At 33.6% G+C, this 21,993-nt stretch overlaps 1 protein-coding gene across 1 annotated transcript in view; it reads left to right on the top strand.

Moving 5' to 3' along the window:
* The first annotated feature begins 4,828 nt into the window (after positions 1 to 4,828).
* The window catches only part of LOC149475022 (uncharacterized), a 32,071-nt gene continuing 14,906 nt past the window's right edge, over positions 4,829 to 21,993 (top strand). The window contains exons 1-24 of the mRNA XM_089713751.1: positions 4,829 to 4,882; positions 5,309 to 5,342; positions 5,868 to 6,233; positions 7,273 to 7,410; positions 8,069 to 8,107; positions 8,353 to 8,400; positions 9,413 to 9,460; positions 10,332 to 10,427; positions 10,753 to 10,800; positions 11,094 to 11,189; positions 11,669 to 11,737; positions 12,325 to 12,420; positions 13,002 to 13,049; positions 13,405 to 13,500; positions 14,192 to 14,335; positions 15,451 to 15,594; positions 16,048 to 16,146; positions 16,535 to 16,582; positions 17,050 to 17,190; positions 17,520 to 17,564; positions 17,892 to 17,939; positions 18,171 to 18,218; positions 19,083 to 19,130; positions 19,379 to 19,765. Coding sequence (XP_089569877.1) covers positions 4,850 to 4,882; positions 5,309 to 5,342; positions 5,868 to 6,233; positions 7,273 to 7,410; positions 8,069 to 8,107; positions 8,353 to 8,400; positions 9,413 to 9,460; positions 10,332 to 10,427; positions 10,753 to 10,800; positions 11,094 to 11,189; positions 11,669 to 11,737; positions 12,325 to 12,420; positions 13,002 to 13,049; positions 13,405 to 13,500; positions 14,192 to 14,335; positions 15,451 to 15,594; positions 16,048 to 16,146; positions 16,535 to 16,582; positions 17,050 to 17,190; positions 17,520 to 17,564; positions 17,892 to 17,939; positions 18,171 to 18,218; positions 19,083 to 19,130; positions 19,379 to 19,765 — 2,407 coding nt within the window. The 5' untranslated portion in view covers positions 4,829 to 4,849. The remainder of the gene's footprint in view (positions 4,883 to 5,308; positions 5,343 to 5,867; positions 6,234 to 7,272; positions 7,411 to 8,068; positions 8,108 to 8,352; positions 8,401 to 9,412; positions 9,461 to 10,331; positions 10,428 to 10,752; positions 10,801 to 11,093; positions 11,190 to 11,668; positions 11,738 to 12,324; positions 12,421 to 13,001; positions 13,050 to 13,404; positions 13,501 to 14,191; positions 14,336 to 15,450; positions 15,595 to 16,047; positions 16,147 to 16,534; positions 16,583 to 17,049; positions 17,191 to 17,519; positions 17,565 to 17,891; positions 17,940 to 18,170; positions 18,219 to 19,082; positions 19,131 to 19,378; positions 19,766 to 21,993) is intronic.

Genomic DNA, 21,993 nt, shown 5'->3' with positions numbered 1-21,993 from the left:
AAAAATAGTCATGATTCTTATCTATGACAAAAGTGTTATTTTTTGCATTGTATTTCAAATATTAAATTTTTTTTAACCGCATCTTCCGCATTCATGTCTTTTGCCGGAATTAGACATTTAACTTCTACTAGTCCCATTTTCCCTTTTTGATATGGGAGTGTATAAAGTAAATTTTTTAGATATTTCTCGTTATACTTTTAAAAAGTTATTATTGTCATTTTGCTCATTAGGTAAAGTAATTTCGTTATCAGTTTTAAGTTTTTTGATACCTGCAATAATAACGTCATAATCGCCTGCACATACTTATCGATTACACCCTGTATACAATCCACCATCCACATTCATAATGTTTTCCTGTCCTCCTCTCCTTTACGCTGTTCACCGATACATTTTAAATGAGTAAATCTGCTACCACTGAAGGATGTTTCATTGTGATCAGCAAATTTTCACCACTGTTGTCGATTATTTGTTTTTCATTTTTAATCAGCAATTGGGAATTATCAGTTTTGTTTTTTGCAGATTGGTGATGTACCCTAACAATACGTCGAAAAGGGAAAGCATCAACGAATTATCGTTTTCGTCCTCTTTTTTATTCTTCGCGTCTCTGTTACTTCTGTTTGTTTAGTTCTCAACCCTACTGAATTTTCTATGTTATTGTGATCTTCCATTACATCTGAGTTTTGATGATGTGATGATAATCCATTCGTTTTAATATTGGTACTTAGAGTTGGTAGACTAAACTAGAAATGGTGGACTAAATTTGTCAGCGCGTCTGTAAGATCAGAATATAAAACCAACATCCTGTATTTAAGTTACAAAATTAATAATCAAACAACATGCCGCTACGTTGAAAATGACTAGAAGAAAAAATTAAAACACCTCGGATCAATTTTGGAGTAAACAAATCATTTTCCCCGTATGGGGATTTCCCCGGATGAACTTGGGAAGTTCAAGTTCTCAATACAAGTTTATATTATATTTCGTATTTCTCAAACGAAAAATAAACATTTTTGGAACTTCAAAAAAATTATATTATAAGAAAATTTATGAGCTTACTTTAGTTTTAAAGAAATATACATCCCTTTACTGACACCCCGTAAAATAAAGAAATTGTTGCCAATCACCTTTGCAATCTATTTGGTTTCATTAACTTTATGTTCGAAGATAATTTTTTTTCTAGTAGTTACACGCGTATTTTTTTCGTTTATTTTCCATATCGAAATCAAATGTTTAAAAATACGAATATTGGCACAAAACTAAGATAAAAATAATCAATTAACAAAAATATTAAATTTAATGAAGTAGAGCAACTTTCACTTCGGTATGAAGGAAAATCGAGCGTAGAGCACACGTCAGAACGCTCCGGCCCAAGGAGCGCGACTAAAGAAATTCGCTAGAATTTTTACTTATTATTTTAAATATTTTTTTAATATTTAAAGAATTATCAAAATTCAAAAAAAAATTTTTTTAAAGGATTAATACTCATTGGTCTTCAACCAACTCGAATAAATTAATGGAAAAAATAACTTTTAGCAGTATTTATCAATCGATTTTGTAAGGCAAAAAATGGGAAATTTAATGAATTTATAACGTCCTAATTAAGAAAATCATAAGTTTTTCGGCAATTGTATTCAGCAGTTTTTAATAACGACTATATAAGGATAATAATGCGCTGATCAGATTGTGTAAATTGTAATCGGTTGCAACGTAGTGAGTGCACAAACTTAGCTCGAAATGTCTTTGGGGGAAAGAGACTTATCTTTAAGGCCTGATTAAGGTAACATAAAGTAACTTTATAAATGTGAAAAAATTCACGCGCATTGCGTATATAACACTAATTGATAAACAAGAAAAAAAAAATTCAGTTTATCATTTCATTAGCCGGGAAAAAATTGTCAAATAACTTGTTGAAAACGCAATTTTGCTAGACTGCAGCCTTAATAACCTACTGTTTAAACAGTTTTGAATTGGATTAATGTTTCGAAGGCTACTTACCAGGGGCGTATCTATCTTGTCACGGACGAATTCTACCGTACCCGTAGCCCCGTCGTTGATGCGGCTTGACGGAACACAGTGGGGTTTTGGTCGGTAGGAATCCGACATAACCCACGGCCCCTTCCCCGGAGGCCGAGAGAGGGAGGGAGGGAGGCCCGAGGCGGGTATCTAGGCAAGATTTCCCCACTTAAAAAAAGGGGCGTATCTATCTACCGCTGTAAAGAGCGTATTCATTATATGGGGCCCCAAACGTGTGTTGTTGTCTCTATTATCTATACAACTTAATATTATGAAGCGGAAGGGTGGGTGTGTTTGTTTGGTTGAACGCGCTAATCTCAGGAACTACGGGTCCGTATTGTAAAAATCTTTCAGTGTGAGATAGCCCGTTTTTTTGACAGGTATATATGTATAAGCTATATATCATCACACTAATACCAATAGGAGCGGAACAATGCAAGTAAAACTGCGGGCACAGCTAGTTATGAATTAAATCTGACGTCTTTATGAAGGTCAACAAATATTACGATATTTGAGATGTCTTTATAAATCTTATGGGGCCCCAACAAATTTATATATGGGGCCTCTGCAAGTCACGCTACGCCACTGCTACTTATTACGTAAATTTCACTGAATTCGTTTCAGGAAAAACATTATTTTATTTTAAATACGATAATAATTATATTATAGGTAATAACGAAAGTTTGTAGCTATGGATGGGTACCCATCCATGGATGTACCTATGGATGTTTGTTACTCTTTCACGTAAAAACTGTTGGACGGATTTTGATGAAATTTTACAGGAATATAATTACGTTTTACATCAGAATAACACATGAGATAAGACATGAGATATAGAAATAGGTTATTTTTCACGCGGGTTCGTATCTAGGAAACGCTATAGCAAAGTGAAACACGCGGGTTCAAATTAAACCGCATAACGGTCATTTATAATTATAAAAACACACTATACAAACAGTAGAACAGGTTTTTTTTAAATCTATACTTCACTATCACTACATAGTATAAAACTATAAAACAAAGCCGCTTTCTCTGTCCCTATATGTCCCTATGTCCCTATGTATGCTTAAATCTTTAAAACTACGCAACGGATGTTGATGCGGTTTTTTTAATAGATAGAGTGATTCAAGAGGAAGGTTTTAGTATATAATTTATTATGTTTTAGGCAAAGCGGGCGAAGCCGCGGGTGGAAAGCTAGTATATTATAAAGCTGAAGAGTTTGAACGCGCTAATCTCGGGAACTACTGGTCCGATTTGAAAAATTCTTTCGGTGTTCGATATCCCATTTATCGAGGAAGGCTATAGGCTATTATATATCATCACGACGTGGGTGAAACCGCGGAGCGCAGCTAGTACAATACAACTTAATCTAGATACAGGTGTCACTGCGCAACCAACAACATTATCCACGGATGATACATACATAATTATTTTTAAGCGTGCAACAAATGCAATGAAACTTTACAAGAACTTATAATAATATATCTTATCTGTATGTTTCTTGCCGGTTCTTCTCCATAGATAACTGCTTTCCGAATCGGTGGTAAATGTTAAAAGTTAAAACTGTTCAAAAGTGCTTCTAGAAGTCTATTGTCTAATAATAATGTTTGTTTGAGTTTATCTGACTTAATTGACTGACTTTTAACTGATTTTAATCGCGATTTTAAATATCATGGAATATAGTGTGTCTTCAACTCTGTAGTTACTCTATCACACGAAAAGTACTGAACGGATTTTGACTAACTTCCCAAAATAGATTTAAATACATAATTTATATTAAGCATAAATTTTTTCAGGTAGGTACTTAGTTTTTTTTGCGAGACATATTTAGTACCTAGGTATTCATTTTTTTATGATGAACAAACAAACAAAAATGAGAAGATATTATAAACATGAATGAGATAGCTGTTGAAAAATATTTGTTACTCTCTTACGCCCAAAAGACTGGTCCGATTTGAATAAGATTTGTAACAGATAGTTTAGGTATTTAGTTTGAAAAACCATAGGGTAGGTTTATGCGTAGCACTTATATTCTATAGCTGGGGTATACTACGTGAGAAAAACTGAGGGATAAAGCTAGTCTATATTATACGTTGTTCGTTGTTCACTCACTAACAATAACGGATGAATCGATTTGATTAAAATTTCTAGTACTTACCTACCTAGTAATCTTGAATAAAAACATGTATAGGGTCTTTTTAAATTTGAGTATGGATCTGTTGTAAAAGTTTTTAATATTTCGGGATATTAAGGCAAGAAAAGAATGAAAAAATAAATGATAGGTTTTCGACAATGTAAAGCTACTTACGAACTTTTCATTTTTTTCTAAATTAAGAAAAAATATATTTAAAACCGTCCGCCGTCCGCCCCGGCTTCGCCCGTTGTACATATTTCGCAATAAAAGGTAGCCTATGTCCTTTCTCGTGTATCAAAATATCTCCATACCAAATTTCATGCAAATTGGTTCAGCAGTTTAGGCGTGATTGAGTAACAGACAGACAGACAGATTTACTTTCGCATTTATAATATTAGTATGGATATAGGTACCTAATCTATCTAATTGGTCCATTTCAGTTTTTGACAATTCAAAAAAAAAAAATTGAAAGCCACAGTTTTTATAAACGTTTGATTTTGAGTTACACAGACGAAGCCAGGGGGAATTAACTAGCTCCAAATAACAACCCAAGGGGCCCAAACAAATATACGTAATTAGCCATATTTTGTTACAATTACGCAGGTAATAAATTTGAACAGCTGTTTCTTATAGACTATAAATACTGAATAAAAATTCGTCAAAATTGTAGTGGATAAAGACATTTGTCTGACCACACACAAAATGCGTTTTACCGTGTGTGTGTTTGTGTTAGCCGTAAGTATTTTTTTACCTTGGTCTATAGAGTAAAAAAAAGTTTAAATATTTCTTTTTCTATTTTTCGACACCGGTGCTTGTCCATTTTAAAAAAAGTGGCATTTTTTATTTTCCATTCGCTGTAAAATTTTAAAAGCGGTAAAAAATAGTACATTTTTTTAATCTGTGTTTCTAGTTTTGGGGTTTTTGGATTTCAAATTTGTGTTATTATAAATATGAATTTATCCCTTTACCTGTACCTTTACCAGATAAAATAATAAAATAAATAAAGTATTCTTAGAGCATAATATTTTAAAAAATGTTGTTAGTAATCATTATTAGTTCAGAGTTGTGATACCTCACTGTATTCTATTTCCTAGATGTTTTTTATTAATTTTTAATTTTATTTTTTCGATGTTTTAAGCATTTCTTTATAAATTTACACAGGCTTTAGCGGCGGCTGCGCACGCTCTACCCCAACGTAAGTATCACAAAAATTATTAAAATTATTTATTTATATATTTAAAACTCTTTATTGTGCTGCCAAAATACAAACAAAACATTCTAAAGAAAAAAACAGCACAGAAGGAGGCCTTATCACTTAAGAGTGATCTCTTCCAGGCAACCAACTGATAGAATGATATAATAAACTAGAAAAAGTAAAATTACTATTTCCTGCACATAATATTACTACTAAAGAGAAAAATAACATCTAGGTACATAATGAAAAAATATGTGAGTTTGATAGCAATTGACTGTTATAGATAAAAAAAAGATTATTAATTGTTATTAAAATTACTGCTAATTTAAATTAATCATATGATTCCGTTTTTTTCTTTCGTCAAGATGTACGTATTCTTCTCATCTCCTCAATACAGTAAATATCATTAAAAATACTCAAAAAGATTTGAATTACCTAAGTAAAGTTTAGTAGATAGTAGTAGAAATTACTATAAACTTAGTAGAACACAGTAGCACCGTATTAATGTAATAAAACTCTCCACAGAAGTAGAAACGGTGACGGAAACAGTCACAGAAATAGTAGAGACCCAGCAGGTGCAGACAGAAACACAAGAATACCGCGAAGAACGTTCGGAGACGGTCCAGGAAACACAGACACAAGAGATCGAACAGACGCAACAGGTTCAGCAGACGCAGGAAATCCAGCAGACACAGGTCCAGGACCAGACCGTTCAGAATGGTCCGGAACAGCAGACGCAAATCCAGCAGACGCAGATTCAGGACGAGACCGTTCAGAATGGTCCGGTACAGCAGACCCAAGAAACCAGGGTTGAGACGCGTTCTGAGGGAAATAACCAGAACTATGGGAACCAAGGCTCAGGCGTTCGAAGGGAACATCCTGGTAATGGAGGTGAGATTTTTTTCTTTATTTTAAGGGATATTTATACAAAAAAAAACGATGTCTTTTCTATCGTAGTGTAAGGATATATTATGTAGTTATAACATTTGCTTGGTTCTTTGTCATACTCGTTTCTTCACAATGTTTTCTTAAAACGTTAGTTTATAATGTTAAACAATTAACTTATCGACATTTTTAATTTAAGAACTTTTCAATAACGCTAAAGATGTATATGCTGTCGTAAGATTGTGAACATCCTTAGATTTATTATCTATAGTTATCTCTCTTTGCTGGCATAAAAAAATTATTGCATTATGTCGTAACACGATACGAAAACACTAGATTACAATTTTTAGCATATTATTACAATCTCCCAGTGACCACGCTCGTTAAATCGCGTTTTAAATCCGATAATGTCTTTAATTTATCGATGTAATAAAAATGAATCACTAAGCGCAAAACTCAAGAACGGCTGAACCGATTTCGTTAATTATTTTTTTATAATATTCCTTGAAGTACGAACATAACGTAAACATGTACACCACGAGCGAATCTGGTGCGGACCGCTAGTAAAGTGAAGTTGCATGTCCCCTAGTGGGGTAAGGGGCAGATGCATTATACATCTGTTTCACTGATCGATTTTCTGGACAAGTAGGTGATCAGCTTTCTGTGTTCATTTTTTGAGATATTTTTTTCTTCGTCTCCACCGGGAATGGAACCTAGGATTCGGTTCTATGCTCACGCGACAACCACTTCACCAAGGAGGACCGCTAGTCCTATCATATCCTATCCTAATTCCTACTATCCTACTAATAATATAAATGCGAAAGTTTGTGAGGGTGGATGTGTGTGTATGTTTGTTACTCTTTCTCGAAAATACTACTGAACCGATTAAAATGAAATTTAGCCCACATATAGAGGGTAACTTGGATTAACACATAGGATAGGTTTTATCGCGGAAATCCCACGGGAACGCGGGTTTTTCTTTGAAAAAGCTAGTAATGTAATAGATACGTTTCACACGTTTAAATGATCTGTCCTTATTTCACAGTGCACCAAAGACACCAACCACAACAAAATGGCGGTCTCCTTGGCAACGCGTTAGGCACAGTTGGCAACGCTGTCAGAACAGTACAACAAGTACATGATCATGTGGACCAAGGGGTGCTTGGCGGACATGGCTCGGGTGGTAAGATATAGATATTATCTTAATATATATAAATCTCGTGTCACAATGTTTGTCCTCAATGGACTCCTAAACCACTTAACCGATTATAATAAAATTCGCACTCCATGTGCAGTTCGATCCAACTTGAGAGATAGGATAGTTTAAACGTGTAGGTACCACGGGCGAAGCCGGGGCGGACCGCTAGTATTATCTATACTAATATTATAAACATAAAAAGTTTGTTTGTTTGTCTGAACGCTCTAATCTCGGGAACTACTGGTGCGATTTTAAAAATTCTTTGGGTGTTAGATAGCCCATTTATTGAGGAAGGCTCGAGGAGGCAGAGCACAGCTAGTATCTTATATATTACTAGCTGTGTCCCGCGGTTTCACCCGCATTGCTCCGCTTCTGTTGGTTTTAGCGTGATGATATATAGCCTTCTTCCTTGATAAAATGGCTATCTAACACCGAAGAATTTTTCAAATCGGACCAGTAGGTCCTGAGATTAGCGCGTTCAAACAAATAAACTCTTCAGCTTTATAATATGTACATATTAAGTATAGATTTCTTGCTTTTGCTGTATTCTTGTTTCTTAAAAAAAAATTAACGTTAAAAATCCTACTTAAGTTACTTATATATCTATCAAAATAAAGGATTTTATAACTCGCATATTTTACAGGACTTCTCGACCCCTTGGACGAAATATTCGGAGTGCGCAGTAAGTAATCATAATATAAGAACCAAAATATCTATATAAATACATTTTTATTAATTACCTTCAAAGGTATATTCCATAAATATTCAAAAAATTAGTATTTTATTACTACTACATACGATTATATAATTTTAATAATTTATTAAAAAATTTTTGAAAATATTTATAAATCATTCTAGAACAGACAACGTCTCTATCGTTTTTCCCTCCAAAAATTGACATGTTACTTATTCTTTTTTATGTTACAGATCACAACCAACTTGGTGACTACCTCTTCAAGTATTCCGGATTCAGGGGTAAGAAATATTACATGTATTCATTTGTTAAATATAGGGCAATTTGAATTAACATTAAAAAAAGAGTTTTGGAACCATCAAACGTCATTTTGACAGATTATTTGAAAAAAAAAAAACTAGAAAAAAGTTCTGTAATGTTCGACATTTAAAAATTTTTAACAATTAGGTTAACAACAAAACAATTTAAACACAGTCTAACTTTAAACCAGGGATCTGTCACTAGATATCTATGTGAAATACGACAAAACCAGATTAAAGAGAACCCGCGCTTAAAGTTAAACCCTGTCTAAAGATTTTTGTGGTAAGACAGTTGTGTTTTATTACTTATGTTCTAAAATTCCTATACTTATTTTAAACGTTTTTTAGTATTTAAAAGTTAATAATAACAAAAATATATTCACGGATACAAATTATCAACAGTTAAACAAACAAAATATGACGTAGTTCGTTATTTTATTCAAAATCAAATAGACCATGAAATAGGCAGTTATATTTCACTTGAACAAACATTATAATTAAATAATAAATTAATATTTAATTTATGTGTGCCATTGCTAAGTAAATAATGAAGTTATTGGAAGTAACTTGTTTATTTAAAAACTAGTAGTGCCCCGCGGTTTCACCCGCATTGCTCAGCTCCTGTTGGTCTTAGCGTGATGATAATACAGCCTTCCTCGATAAATGGGCTATCTAACACCGAAATAATTTTCAAAGCGGACCTGAGATTAGCGCGTTCAAACAAACAAACTCTTCAGCTTTATAATATTAGTATAGATTCGTGATTCGTACAACGTCATCTAGTGTTAAACTGGGTAATAATGTACTATTAAAAATTAAAAAGATATATCAATGGTTTACATACTAGACTTGCCCCGCGGTTTCATCCACGGGAAAAATGTAAATGAAAGAACAAGGCAATAAATTTTCGGTTAGCTTTCGAAAAAAAAAAATTGTCTGACTTAAAAAATCGAATATTTATTTTTTAATTCTTCATGTTTTTTTTTGTTTACAGAAAGGAATCAATTCTTGAACTACTTGACGAAGGTGACAAATCTGAAATGTAAGTATACTTTGATAATTAAGTGTTACCTATTCTTTTATCATTTTTACTGGTTTTTTAATTAATTAATAAAATATACAGGGTGTCCCACTATTGGTATACTAAGCGCGAAGGGACTTGTAGTTTTGCATACACTGATCATGTAAAAAATTCTTAAACAACAAAGTTACATCAAAAATTTATTGCTAAATTTTTCCTGAAAATCCATGTTTTCTTCTCTAGCTTCGCGCAGCCGGCATATACCGCTTCGTTAATGTGAGCATTTTGTCTACTATAGCTCACGTGCGGATGGCAAAGTTGGGCGGGACATAGAGTTTTAAGAATTCATCTACATATTTGAAAAAAAATGCGTCTGGAATTTTAAAAGTACTTTATACGTACTCAGCGTATGCAAAAAACCTCCTTTGAGCTTAGTTTACCAACAGTGGGACTAGCTTACCAACAGTGGGACACCCTGTATAAATACAAATTATTAATCCATACTAATATGTATTATAAATGCGAAAGTAACTCTGTCTGTCTGTCTGTTACTCAATCACGCCTAAACTACTGAACCAATTTGCATGAAATTTGGTATGGAGATATTTTGATACCCGAGAAAGGACATAGGCTACATTTTATTGCGAAATATGTACCACGGGCGAAGCCGGGGCGGACCTCTAGTAAATAATAAATAAATCAAACTTTTGTCATTACCATGCCCATGTAGCGATGTAGCTTTTTCAATAGAAAAATAATAATTTTAAACCGATTTCGTATTTTTCATTTAAATCGTCAACATACAAACATCTGTTTCTACATTGTTTGTTATGTTCAAATCCTTATTCTTTATTAGTACTTAATTGTTTTAATATTTTTTCTTTTTTTATAGCGAATTCTCAAATATTCAATTTCCTGAAACTGTGCAGAGGTTCAAGAGGATGGAGTTTTTATGAACAAATGATGGCCAAGCTATCTAGAACTACGCGTAAGTATAGCAATTTTATGGGGATAGAGTAACAAACAAACATTTTTTTGATAATTATAGTTTGAACTGTTTCTTTTGATTTTATTGATTTTTACACACATATGGGTGATTGTTATAATTGACGATTTAGTATTTCCAATTTTTTAGAGGTCTGGGTCTGACATACCTACAAATATTTACATTTGAAAAAGTGAATTATGAGGTCCCTTTTATTACTACAATTATTAATAAATAAAAAATTGAAGGTTTTGCCAGAAGATTAACAAAGAATTATTTTTCTTTCGAATATTTTTATAAATAATATTTTTTTTATAAATTTTTACAGACATCAAATCTCTTCTACGACTTTTGAGACTGCTCACCGGTGAACAAGGTAAGAAATATCAAATAATAAGTGATTGTTTTTATATTCATTTAAAATTATTTAAAAAAAAATCTTTTAACATTAGAACATTAATGTCAGTTTGATTTTTTAAAAACGCTTATAAAAGATGTGTCGTTGAATAAATTTTTATTTCAGTTTTAGTTTAGGATTGTCTTTGAGTTGAAAATAGAGTTTGAATTTAAGTCCGAACGTGATCTTTAATATGAGTTATAATTTCAATTTTCAATGTTACTACGTGTTTGAGTTTGAGTTTGAGTTGAGTTTGAATTATATGTTCACAGATCCTCACACAGCTTTTGAAGCATTGAAACCTTTGACTGGACACAATAATATTGAAGGAGTATGGGAACTTTTACAACGTCTGTCTAGTAGGAAGAGTAAGTTATTTTTATTTTATTTTAAATATAGGTAATATTATTTGCAAATAATTTATATTTTTATAATATTATGTAAAAACGCACAAAAAACAATTAAGAGCAACTATGGAGTTTCTTGCCGGTTCTTCTCCATAGATACTGCTTTCCGAATCGGTGGTAAATGTTAAAAATATGTAATGACGATTCGAAAGTGCTTCTAAAAGAAGTCTAATTGAATAAATAAATGTTTGAGTTTGAGTTTTGAGTTTGATGGTACATAGATAGTAACTCATGTGTTTAAAAAATTTCAAAAATAACTAACTGCAAAATTTTTAATTGTAAGCACCGTTAACTTGCTTTTTTTAAGAAAAAAAAGGAAATATTCAAATTAATCATTCTTAAAACAATTAAATTTTATGATAATATTGAAAAACTGGGATAAATCCGCCATTTTGTATTAAAAATCAATATATTTTAATATATTTATATTTTTATTGCAGCTTTACCTGAAGTTCTTGATATTTTCGACCACGAGGCAGAACATCTTCAAGGCATACAAAACCCCACAGGTATTGTATTTGAATAAAATAGAATGTATTTTTATTTAGAAAGATGAGAGAATTAGCTGCGCTTCGCGGTTTCACCAGCGTGGCTCCGCTCCTGTTGGTCTTATCGTGATGATATATAGCCTTCCTCGATAAATGGGCTATCTAACACCGAACGAATTTTTCAAATCGGACCAGTAGTTCCTGAGATTAGCGTGTTCAAACAAACTTTTCAGCTTTATAATATTAGTATAGATAATTTAATTTAATTTTGTATTTTACAATGTAGGTACATACATTTTTTTTTTCATAGCATTCATTTGCAAAATTCTTTCATTTATTTCAATTAAAAAAAATACCTATTTTGATTAAAATGTCATAATAATGCATTGAGGTATTATTACTACGTATAGAGAGGACACCACGAACAAAATCTGTGCGACAAGCGCGGCCGGCGGTGCGGGGCACGCGTGGTGCGGCTAGTGAGTCATAGATATGAGCGATGTTTGAGACGCTTGGCTCTAACTCGTGTTACAAATAGTGTAGTAGCGATGCCCTCTCTAGTACGTAGTACATAGTAACTCAATGTAATAATGTTATATTTTCCACAGGTTTGGACGGTGTGCAAAGTTACATCAATAAGATCACAGCCGGTGAAGGTCCAGCCGCTTTGCCTGCAATCTTTTCAGCTCTTAAATCGGATCCTGGTAAGAAAATTGTATTTTTTCTGTGTTTTGAAGTAATTTCTATAGATTCATATGAAAAAAGCATAAATATAGTTTAATTTAATTATACCTAATGAATATTTTTCATTGTTTCTAAATTCCTTAAGAATCGATGGTTAGATACCTTAATAATTACGCTAAGAATCAAGAATAAAGAGAAATGAAAAATGTGTGAAATATCATCAAAATAGATCCAGCAGATTGCATCAAAAAATTAAAACAATGCACAATTCATTTTTATTTACTCAAAAAATAATATTTGAATTTATTTAAAACTAGCGGTCCGCCCCGGCTTCGCCCGTGGTACATATTTATGTTTTCTCTACATAAGAACCATCCTGGTACTTCAAGGAATATAATAAAAAAAGAATTATCGAAATCGGTTCAGCCGTTCTCGAGTTATGCGCTTACCAACACATTTTGCGATTCATTTTTATATATAAGAATAATAGCATTTTTTTGTAAAATGTAATACATTGTATTAAATATGTATTACTAAACAGAATATTATTAATATTAATATTCTTATTTATTTAACACAAATAAAAATATTATTTTAACAGATTGGGAAGCAACTTTCAACAGCCTTATGGGAGCCATGAGAGTAAATGGTAAGAAAATATTTTTATTACTTTAAAAACTATCAATGAAGTATACGAAAAATAATAATTTATATCATGATATGATAAAAATGATACATAAATTACTTCAATTTTTAAAAGTGGTAACAAAGCTTTATAAGTAGGACTAGCGGTCCGCCCCGGCTTCGCCCGTGGTACATAATATTTACGTTTTCTCTACATAAGAACCATCCTCGTACTTTAAGGAATATAATAAAAAAAGAATTATCGAAATCGGTTCAGCCATTCTCGAGATATGCGCTTACCAACACATTTTGCGATTCATTTTTATATATAAGAAGATATATTAGGAGACAATATAACAAAAAAAAAAAACACTTTCCAGAACTCGGAGAAGGGCCCATTGAATTGAAGAGATTGTTGAATGAAAGCAGTTTCGCCAAATGTATCTGGATTATCAAGGATTTCACTGGATTGTCTAGTAAGTTAATTATATTAATATACATATAAAAATATTTTTATTTTGCCCCATTTTTTTAAAGAATAAAATTCACTTTATTTGTTATTTTCATTTATATTCACTTTAACAACTTTGATTACCAAATATTACATTAACTTTATTAACTTTTAATACCAATCACATAGTTTCATTTACTTAAATAATAATTAGTATTGCCAATAAGTTACATTTACTTTGCTGACTTTTAATGCCAATTACTTTCATTTACTGTAATAACTCTTACTTCAATTAAGTTACATTTACTTCAGTAACTTTTTCATTTTTTATGATCTTCACCTGTATGTTTGTTTGTAACCGACTCCTTTAGACTCGATTTTGATTTTAAAGGTACAGATTTAATTAAAACTTTGTACACTTATCAAGGATCGGTGATAATACAATAATATCATTTTACTAGCTGCGCTTCGCGGTTTCACCCGCATTGCTCCGCTCCTGTTGGTCTTAGCGTGATGATATGTAAATGGGCTATTAAATAATTTTTCAAATCGGACCAGTTGTTCCTGAGATTAGCACATTCAAACAAACAAATAAACAAACAAACTCTTCAGCTTTATAAAATTATAGTATAGATCAAAGGGTGTTTTTTTTTCATGACTTACTTAAGTGAATTTTTTTTATTTTTTACTTACTAATTTTATATTATTTTCCACAGATTTCAGATATGCAGTTGAACAAATACTACAAGATGCAGGCAGAATTAACTTGAGGGACGTAATTACTTCATTGTACAGAATTACAGGAGAAACTAGAATCGACAGAATTGTTATAATAATTCGCAGAGTTTTTAATGTCAAGAGTGAGTATGGGAAATTGAGAATTTTCATTAAGGGCCGATTTTTCAATGCTTGGTTAAAACTTATCCGTCCAATAAAGTATTACACGATCGTATTAAAATGTCACGTAAACTGTCAAATACGGGCAATTAGAATACATTTTTAAAATGGTAGTTTTATACATTATTCGACGAATAAGTTTTAACCAAGGATTGAAAAATCAGCCCTAAATACGTCAAATTTTATGAAATAATGTAATTTATATAGTTTACTAGCTGTACCCGACTGACGTTGTCCTGTATTTGCGCGAATTGTCAAACCCGTGGAGTTGAAATAGTCGTTAAGTTTTCACATTATGAAGTGAAACTTCTTTATCGGGGTTGGAAAACAATTTAGTGTAACATTTTTTCGTTACGCGTGACATTTTTCCGTTACGCGCCATCTTTAATTCGACGTACTTCTGTAAAGTTGCGTATAGTAAATTATTTTTGAAAAAATAAGGTCATAAAGAAGTTTCACTTCTTACGTGCACTACGTACACTAGTACACGCACACATTTTTTTAATTAAGAGGCGCAAAAAACTTGCGGTTTTCCTTCTCCTCAAGATCCCTCTCCTGGCAAAAAATACATCAAAATAAGAATTATCGAAATCGGTCCAGCCGTTCACGCGTGATGCCAGGTCCAAAGAAAATAGTGATTCATTTTTGGGTATAGATATTAAATTGATTAAAAAAAGTTACTTTCAAAAATAGTTGAATTCATAATAATATATACATAAGTATACAACAATTGAGATTTTTTTTAATTTTGATAAGAAAATAGAACAAAAAATCTCTGTGTTTTTTTAGACTACATAGTTCATTTCATTTGAAAATGGCTAATGGCACGTAATATGTGATAAACAAGATTGACTGCCTCCTTGGTACAGTGGTTGACGCGTGAGCGTAGCACCGAGGGTTCGATTCCCGGTGAAGACGAAGAAAAAAAAGGTCTCAGTCTGGTAGGACACAGAAGGCTGATCACCGACTTGTCCCTAAAGAAAATCGATCAGTGAAACAGATGTATAATACATCTGCCCCTGACATGGGACTTCACTTACTTAAACTTATATAATAAAAGATATATTTTTTCTTACAGCCATTACCCAATTATTCCAACGTATCAACAACATAACAAGAAAACGGGACCCACTCCATTTCTTGCAAAGTATTTTGGATTTGACACAAAAGAAAACTTTAGAAGAGGCCTTTAGAGATATATCCAGTTTGACAAAAACCAAAGGTAAATTTTATGGATATAAATTATATGTATAAAGGAAAAAAAAATACGTGTGTCACTCTCGACTGCCGCGGTTGCGCTATTGCATAGCATCGCATCGCTGTGCCGGTTGGAGTGGGGGGTGTTAGGTTTTTTCGTTACGGAATTTTTACATTCGGTCGCCGCGCTCAAAGCCTGAGATAAAAGCTATGCAATAGCTTAAAAAGTAAGGTATTATGGTGATTGTTAAAAAAAAATTAAGAATACGACACAAAAATATATATTATTACTTTTAAGAATTAAAATTCTTATAAATAATTGAAAAATATGTATTAAATAATATTTCCTTAAGTATAATATGTAAATATAATCTTCAAAAAGACAATCTTATTATATTCATATCTTGTTATATCTTTTATATTTTACCTTTTACATTTTATCTTTTACCCCCAATCTTTTATCCTTAATCTTTTGCAGCCGACGTCCTGACAATTCTGGAGAATATTCAGAAGGAATCAGGCCACACAGACATAATAGATTTCTTCAGACAACTCATAAAGATTACTGAAACTAAAAGTAAGTTAATTTTCAATTTATCTATCTTTTACGTTTTCAACGGACTTCAAAAAATGTGCTCAATTCGACAGTTTCTTTTTATTTTACCTCAGAACTTTATCTGGCTCAAAAAACATAGCTTTAAAAAATGTAATGTAGTATTTTTTTTACATATATGTAATACTGTTTTTTTTTATAAACTACATCATGTAAAAACAGCAAGATTAATTTTTATCTTAAACTTAATTTAAAACTACAAGAGATGATGAGATTTTATTTTAAATTATTTTTATTTTCAATTTAAATACCTACTTACTTTAAAAAGGTTTTGTATCGGATTTTAATCTATTTATTAAGTTTGTAGAATTAAAAAATATATATTTTTATTATAATTTTTTTTCATTTTCAGCTATAATTCACGCATGGAGAATTATTACTACCATTACAAGGGAAACTGGTAAGATTTTTTTAAATATCTGTATTAGAAAAGCAATAAAACAAGTAAACATATTTTGATACAGTTTTTAGAGGAAATAAGCTGTTAGCTTACAAAACAATTGAAAGTATTTTGAATACAATACATAATGTTTCTTTGGTTTTTGAATAATTGTAATAAACATTATTTTTGATTTCTTCAAAAACAGTTGAATAGTATAAAATATTTAAATTCGAATATTAAAAGTGGTTTAAAATTTATAATTTCTTAATTTTTATACATTATTGAATCTATTCAGATATTTTCATGTCCTTACTTATAAAGTGATGTTTTCATAAATTATTAGTTATTTTTTTTTATCTATTTTGGCATATATTTCTAATTCAAACAGAAAAATGAACAAATACTTAAAAAACAAAGATGATGAAAGATGTTTTTATAAGCTTGTTTTTCTTTACATATTATAAATACATATATATTTTTTTCAGATATCTTCATAATAATACGTCGCTTCAAGATCTACACAACTGTAGATATTATTGTTATATTCAAAACATTCTTACGTATAACAAAAACAACAAATTTGACGACCGCCATTACTAAAATCTATTCCTTGTTAAATGTTCATGGTAAGTAACATTTTATTTATTTGAAAGTATAATTTTTTAAGCGAAACTTCTTTATTGAGAGAAAAATTTCAATGTCGCGTCATGGCAATACCGTCACGTCATGGAGTGAGGCGACGATTTGGTGGTTGAATCTTGCTTAAGAAGTTTCACTTCTGACACGTGTGCTCGGCACACACGCTTTTTTTAATTGATGTGTTGGCATTAGTCTATAATAGACAATGTAATATTAATTAAGTTGGCAATACTCCATCTTGAATCTATATGATGACTATGATGATGATGATGAATGATGATGAATTATTAAAAAAATTAATATAATTATTTTTCAGGACTATTCGAATGTTTCGACATCATCCACAAACACACAAGGACTGGTAAGTTTTTCAAAATCTAACTTAATAGCTCCTGTTGGTCTTAGCGTGATGATAGCCTATAGCCTTCCTCGATAAATTGGCTATCTACCACCGAAATAATTTTTCAAATCGGACCAGTAGTTCCTGAGATTAGCGTGTTTTAACCAACAAACAAACAAAAAACCGTTCAGATTTATAATATTAGCACAGACTAATAATAATATACTACGGATATTAGTAAAGATATCTATATTTTATTGCTATCTATCTGTATTCTAAATTCTATCCAAATCGGCTGAGCGGTTTTATCACAAATCATCAAAATTAAGTAATTTCATCTTTTTACAGATGTCATCCAATTCTTCAATATTTTCATCACTTTAAGCAAAACACAAAGTAAGTAAATTTATTTATTCTTTACATATTAAAAAAAATGTAGTGAAAAATATAAAAAAAAAATTTATTGAATAATATCAGTTTAAAAAAATACATTAATCGTCAGCATAAAATTTTTAAATTAAAAAAAAAAATGAATTCACCTTTTCCTGAATGTTATTAAACACTTGTACAATTTTTTAATTCCGATTTTATAAAAAAAAAATATTTAAAATTTTTTTTTTGTTTCAGCTCTCGAGAATTGTGTCAGAAAATTGTTGCAGTTCACTAAAAAGACAAGTGAGTATACATTATTAATCAAATCACTATCACTACATAGTATAAAACAAAGTCGCTTTCTCTGTCCCTATGTCCCTTTGTACGCTTAAATCTTTGAAACTACGCAACGGATTTTGATGCGGTTTTTTTTCATAGATAGAGTGATTCAAGAGGAAGTTTTATATGTATAATAACATCCATTAAATAATAGAGAAGTACTGTTATTTTTGAGGTTTCTAATGTGATGTCGTAAAAAATTAAATTTTTTCCGCTTACATTGCAAACGCAGGCTGAACCCTACGAGTTTTATCAAAATAATGTACTAAGTATTATACACATTGAAAAGGTCTACAGAAAAGTCCGCGTATATGTCTATCTCTTATGGATAACCCACAATAACTTTTTTTTGTCATTTACTTTTTACGACAAAGAATGGCTAATTTTCGAAGCGATTTTAACCAATACAGCATTAATCCTTAACCAATTAAATACCTTGAATACATTGTTCATTTAATATAGATCTATATGGCCCTTTACACCGTATGATTTAAGTGAATATTTTCGAAGATATTACAGATTTAAAAATTGCGGGACGTAGCGTTTGCGGCGGTACCGGCCGGCCGCCCGGCTATCTATTTTATACCCGTGCGAAGCCGGAGCGGGCCGCTATGTTTTTATATACAACGTTCACAGTTTTTCTGTAGTGTATTTAGTATCAGCATTGCACCCGTGCGAAGCCGGGGCGGGTCGCTAGTATTTTATAAAATAGTCATTTCAATACCGTCACGTCATGGAGTAAGGCGACGATTTTGAATCCAAAGAAGTTTCACTTCTGACACGTGTGCTCGTGTGTTTTTAAATACTAATTATTTAATTTTATTTCAGCTTTCGTTGATGCACTTTTGGTACTGTCAATCGTCACAAAGCATAACGGTAAGTAATTTTTATATATTATTTTTCGTAAAATAATCCTTCCTACTTAATATTATAAATGCGAAAGTTTGTGAGGATGGATGTATGTATGTTACTCTTTCACGCAAATACTACTGAATCGATTAAAATGAAATTTAGCACACATATTAAGGGAACTTGGATTAACACATTGGATAGGTTTTATCCCGGACTGCTCGTATTATTAAAGTCAATACTAATTAAAAACAATTAATATATTTCTTTTGCAGATTTTACAAAACAAATTGATTACATTAAGAACAACAAACCACCGCAAAATACAACACAAAAACCAGTGACGAATGGACCTAATGGACCTAACGGTTCCACACCTAGCTCACACGGAAATGGACCCAATGGACCACACGGTTCCACACCTAGCTCACACGGAAATGGACCCAATGGACCACACGGTTCCACACCTAGCTCACAAGGAAATGGACCAAATGGACCTAGTGGACCTAACGGTTCTACACCTAGCTCACACGGAAATGGACCCAATGGACCACACGGTTCCACACCTAGCTCACAAGGAAATGGACCAAATGGACCTAGTGGACCTAGTGGACCTAACGGTTCTACACCTAGCTCACCAGGAAATGGACCAAATGGACCTAGTGGACCTCACGGACCTCCTAGCTCACAAGGAAATGGACCTAACGGCTCTACACCCAGCTCACAAGGAAATGGACCAAATGGACCAAATGGTCCTAGTGGACCTAACGGTTCTACACCTAGCTCACAAGGAAATGGACCAAATGGACCTAGTGGACCTAACGGTTCTACACCTAGCTCACAAGGAAATGGACCAAATGGACCTAGTGGACCTAACGGCTCTACACCTAGCTCACAAGGAAATGGACCAAATGGACCTAGTGGACCTAGTGGACCTAGCGGTTCTACACCCAGCTCACAAGGAAATGGACCTAACGGCTCTACACCCAGCTCACAAGGAAATGGACCAAATGGACCAAATGGACCTAGTGGACCTAACGGTTCTACACCTAGCTCACAAGGAAATGGACCAAATGGACCTAGTGGACCTAACGGCTCTACACCTAGCTCACAAGGAAATGAACCTAACGGCTCTACACCCAGCTCACAAGGAAATGGACCAAATGGACCTAGTGGACCTAGTGGACCTAACGGTTCTACACCTAGCTCACAAGGAAATGGACCAAATGAACCTAGTGGACCTAGTGGACCTAGCGGTTCTACACCCAGCTCACAAGGAAATGGACCTAACGGCTCTACACCCAGCTCACAAGGAAATGGACCAAATGGACCAAATGGACCTAGTGGACCTAACGGTTCTACACCTAGCTCACAAGGAAATGGACCAAATGGACCTAGTGGACCTAACGGCTCTACACCTAGCTCACAAGGAAATGGACCAAATGGACCAAATGGTACTAGTGGACCTAACGGTTCTACACCTAGCTCACAAGGAAATGGACCAAATGGACCTAGTGGACCTAGTGGACCTAACGGTTCTACACCTAGCTCACAAGGAAATGGACCAAATGGACCTAGTGGACCTAACGGCTCTACACCTAGCTCACAAGGAAATGAACCTAACGGCTCTACACCCAGCTCACAAGGAAATGGACCAAATGGACCTAGTGGACCTAACGGTTCTACGCCTAGCTCACAAGGAAATGGACCAAATGGACCTAGTGGACCTAACGGTTCTACACCTAGCTCACAAGGAAATGGACCAAATGGACCTAGTGGACCTAGTGGACCTAACGGTTCTACACCTAGCTCACAAGGAAATGGACCAAATGGACCTAGTGGACCTAGTGGACCTAACGGTTCTACACCTAGCTCACAAGGAAATGGACCAAATGGACCTAGTGGACCTAACGGCTCTACACCTAGGTCACAAGGAAATGAACCTAACGGCTCTACACCCAGCTCACAAGGAAATGGACCAAATGGACCTAGTGGACCTAGTGGACCTAACGGTTCTACGCCTAGCTCACTAGGAAATGGACCAAATGGACCTAGTGGACCTAGTGGACCTAACGGTTCTACACCTAGCTCACAAGGAAATGGACCAAATGGACCTAGTGGACCTAACGGCTCTGCACCTAGCTCACAAGGAAATGGACCTAACGGCTCTACACCCAGCTCACAAGGAGATGGACCAAATGGACCAAATGGACCTAACGGTTCTACACCTAGCTCACAAGGAAATGGACCAAATGGACCTAGTGGACCTAGCGGTTCTACATCCAGCTCACAAGGAAATGGACCTAACGGCTCTACACCCAGCTCACAAGGAAATGGACCAAATGGATCAAATGGTCCTAGTGGACCTAACGGCTCTACACCTAGCTTACAAGGAAATGGACCTAACGGCTCTACACCCAGCTCACAAGGAAATGGACCAAATGGACCGAATGGACCCAGTGGACCTAACGGTTCTACACCTAGCTCACAAGGAAATGGACCAAATGGACCTAGTGGACCTAGCGGTTCTACACCCAGCTCACAAGGAAATGGACCTAACGGCTCTACACCCAGCTCACAAGGAAATGGACCAAATGGACCAAATGGTCCTAGTGGACCTAACGGTTCTACACCTAGCTCACAAGGAAATGGACCAAATGGACCTAGTGGACCTAACGGTTCTACACCTAGCTCACAAGGAAATGGACCAAATGGACCTAGTGGACCTAGCGGTTCTACACCCAGCTCACAAGGAAATGGACCTAACGGCTCTACACCCAGCTCACAAGGAAATGGACCAAATGGACCTAGTGGACCTAACGACTCTACACCTAGCTCACAAGGAAATGAACCTAACGGCTCTACACCCAGCTCACAAGGAAATGGACCA

Source organism: Colias philodice, chromosome 31, assembly GCF_061535455.1.
Source record: "Colias philodice isolate Cphi_HAF_F1 chromosome 31, ilColPhil1 Martin Lab GWU primary, whole genome shotgun sequence".
NCBI classification, from domain to species: domain Eukaryota; kingdom Metazoa; phylum Arthropoda; class Insecta; order Lepidoptera; family Pieridae; genus Colias; species Colias philodice.
Note: the sequence above shows the minus strand (reverse complement) of the source record. Positions and strands in the feature narration are given on the sequence as shown.